General features: G+C 34.6%; 1 protein-coding gene across 1 annotated transcript in view; it reads right to left on the reverse strand.

The window, feature by feature from the left end:
* WRN (Werner syndrome, RecQ helicase-like) overlaps positions 1–1,569 on the reverse strand; it is a 147,640-nt gene that overhangs the window by 96,637 nt on the left and 49,434 nt on the right. The window contains 1 exon segment of the mRNA XM_011977717.1: positions 335–485. Within this exon segment, the coding sequence (XP_011833107.1) occupies positions 335–485 (151 nt within the window).

The following is a 1,569-nucleotide window of genomic DNA, read 5'->3' on the forward strand; positions in this document are numbered from 1 at the left end:
ATGCAGAAGGATCACTTGAGCCCAGGAGGTGAAGGTTGCAGTGAGCCGAGATGGCGCAACTGCACTCCAGCCTGGGTGACAGAGTGAGACCCTATTTCAAAATAAAAAACAAGAAGGAACAAAAAAAGCACATTTAAAATTAGTATATTACCTCTAACCCATTATTCACAGACTACGTAAAAGAAAAATGAACTGGAAAATGTGAAATCTAATGTTACATAATTACTAGCAATTTTATTGTGGTGGAACCTGGTTTAGAATTAGTTAATATTTTACTTAATTAAATGTGCTTTGGAAAGAACTTGAAGTAATGTTTTTGTAATTGTAAACATACCTTAAGCATCTCCATTTCTAAATCTTCATCACTCTCAATTACATAGGATGTATCGTTTTCATTATTAGTGGGAGATAAATGCTTTAAAAGAAGTATTAAGCATTAATTTCCAGTATAATTGACTTCATATCCTCTTTTCTGCAGAATAAAGCTCCTATGTACTAGATATCTTTAGACAACTTCCTCTTCCCTAATGGATATATAATATATATTTACATGTTTATGTGATAGATAAAAAAGGGAGAGAAGAATGAACAAAGAAACAGAGAACCAAAGAGAAAGAAAGAAATATAGTTAGGAATACAAAGTTAGATAAAGAGACAAAATAAAATCCCTGCTCTAAACAAGAATACAAAATGACAAGTTCAACTCAGGTTAAACAATGTCAAACTGTGTCTCCCAAACTTTTTGAGTATAAGAACTCTTCACAACGTTGAAAAATGCCGTACAAAGAACAATAGTTGTTCTTTGACATCCACTGATTTAAAAAAGATTGCAAAAAACTACTATGATTGTAATATCTTTAAATAAATCAGTATTTTACCAATAGCATTCTCTATATCATTGAAAAGTAGTGTCAGAGATGTTATTTATTCAGTCTATTGCCAATGTTTGGGTATGAGGAAACTTTTCAATAATTTGGCAATCTCCAGGAACTAAGCGTCCAACAAGATGGGATTCCGCGACAAAAATCCATAGAAAGAAAACCCTCAAAAAATGCCAAATATTTAAACAGGAAGTAGGAAAAAGAAGTACAGCCTTTATTAACCTGCAAAATTTAAGCAATAAAAAAAACTGAAAATAAGCTTTTTACTAGGAAAAAAAGTTCTATTTTTTAAAAGTTCTTTTACTTCTTATTTAATGAATAAAGAAAACAATACTAATAATTGGTACCCAATAAAAAATGGCAATAATTGGTGTAAAAGATGTCAGCCAAATCACGAAATCTAAGGCCAGGTGCAGTGACTCACACCTGTAATCCCAGCACTTTGGGAGGCCAAGGCAGGCGGATCACTTGAGGTCAGGAGTTCGAGATCAGCATGGCCAACATGGTGAAACCCCATCTCTACTAAAAATACAAAAATTAGCCAGGTGTGGTGGCAGGTACCTATAATCCCAGCTACTTGGGAGGCTGAGGTAGGAGAATCACTTGAATTAGGGAGGCGGAGGTTTCAGTGAGCTGAGATTGTGCCACTGCACTCCAGCTTGGGCGACAGAGCTAGATTCCATCTCAA

The sequence above is a fragment of the Mandrillus leucophaeus genome, unplaced genomic scaffold, assembly GCF_000951045.1.
Source record: "Mandrillus leucophaeus isolate KB7577 unplaced genomic scaffold, Mleu.le_1.0 Scaffold183, whole genome shotgun sequence".
In the NCBI taxonomy this organism is placed as follows: domain Eukaryota; kingdom Metazoa; phylum Chordata; class Mammalia; order Primates; family Cercopithecidae; genus Mandrillus; species Mandrillus leucophaeus.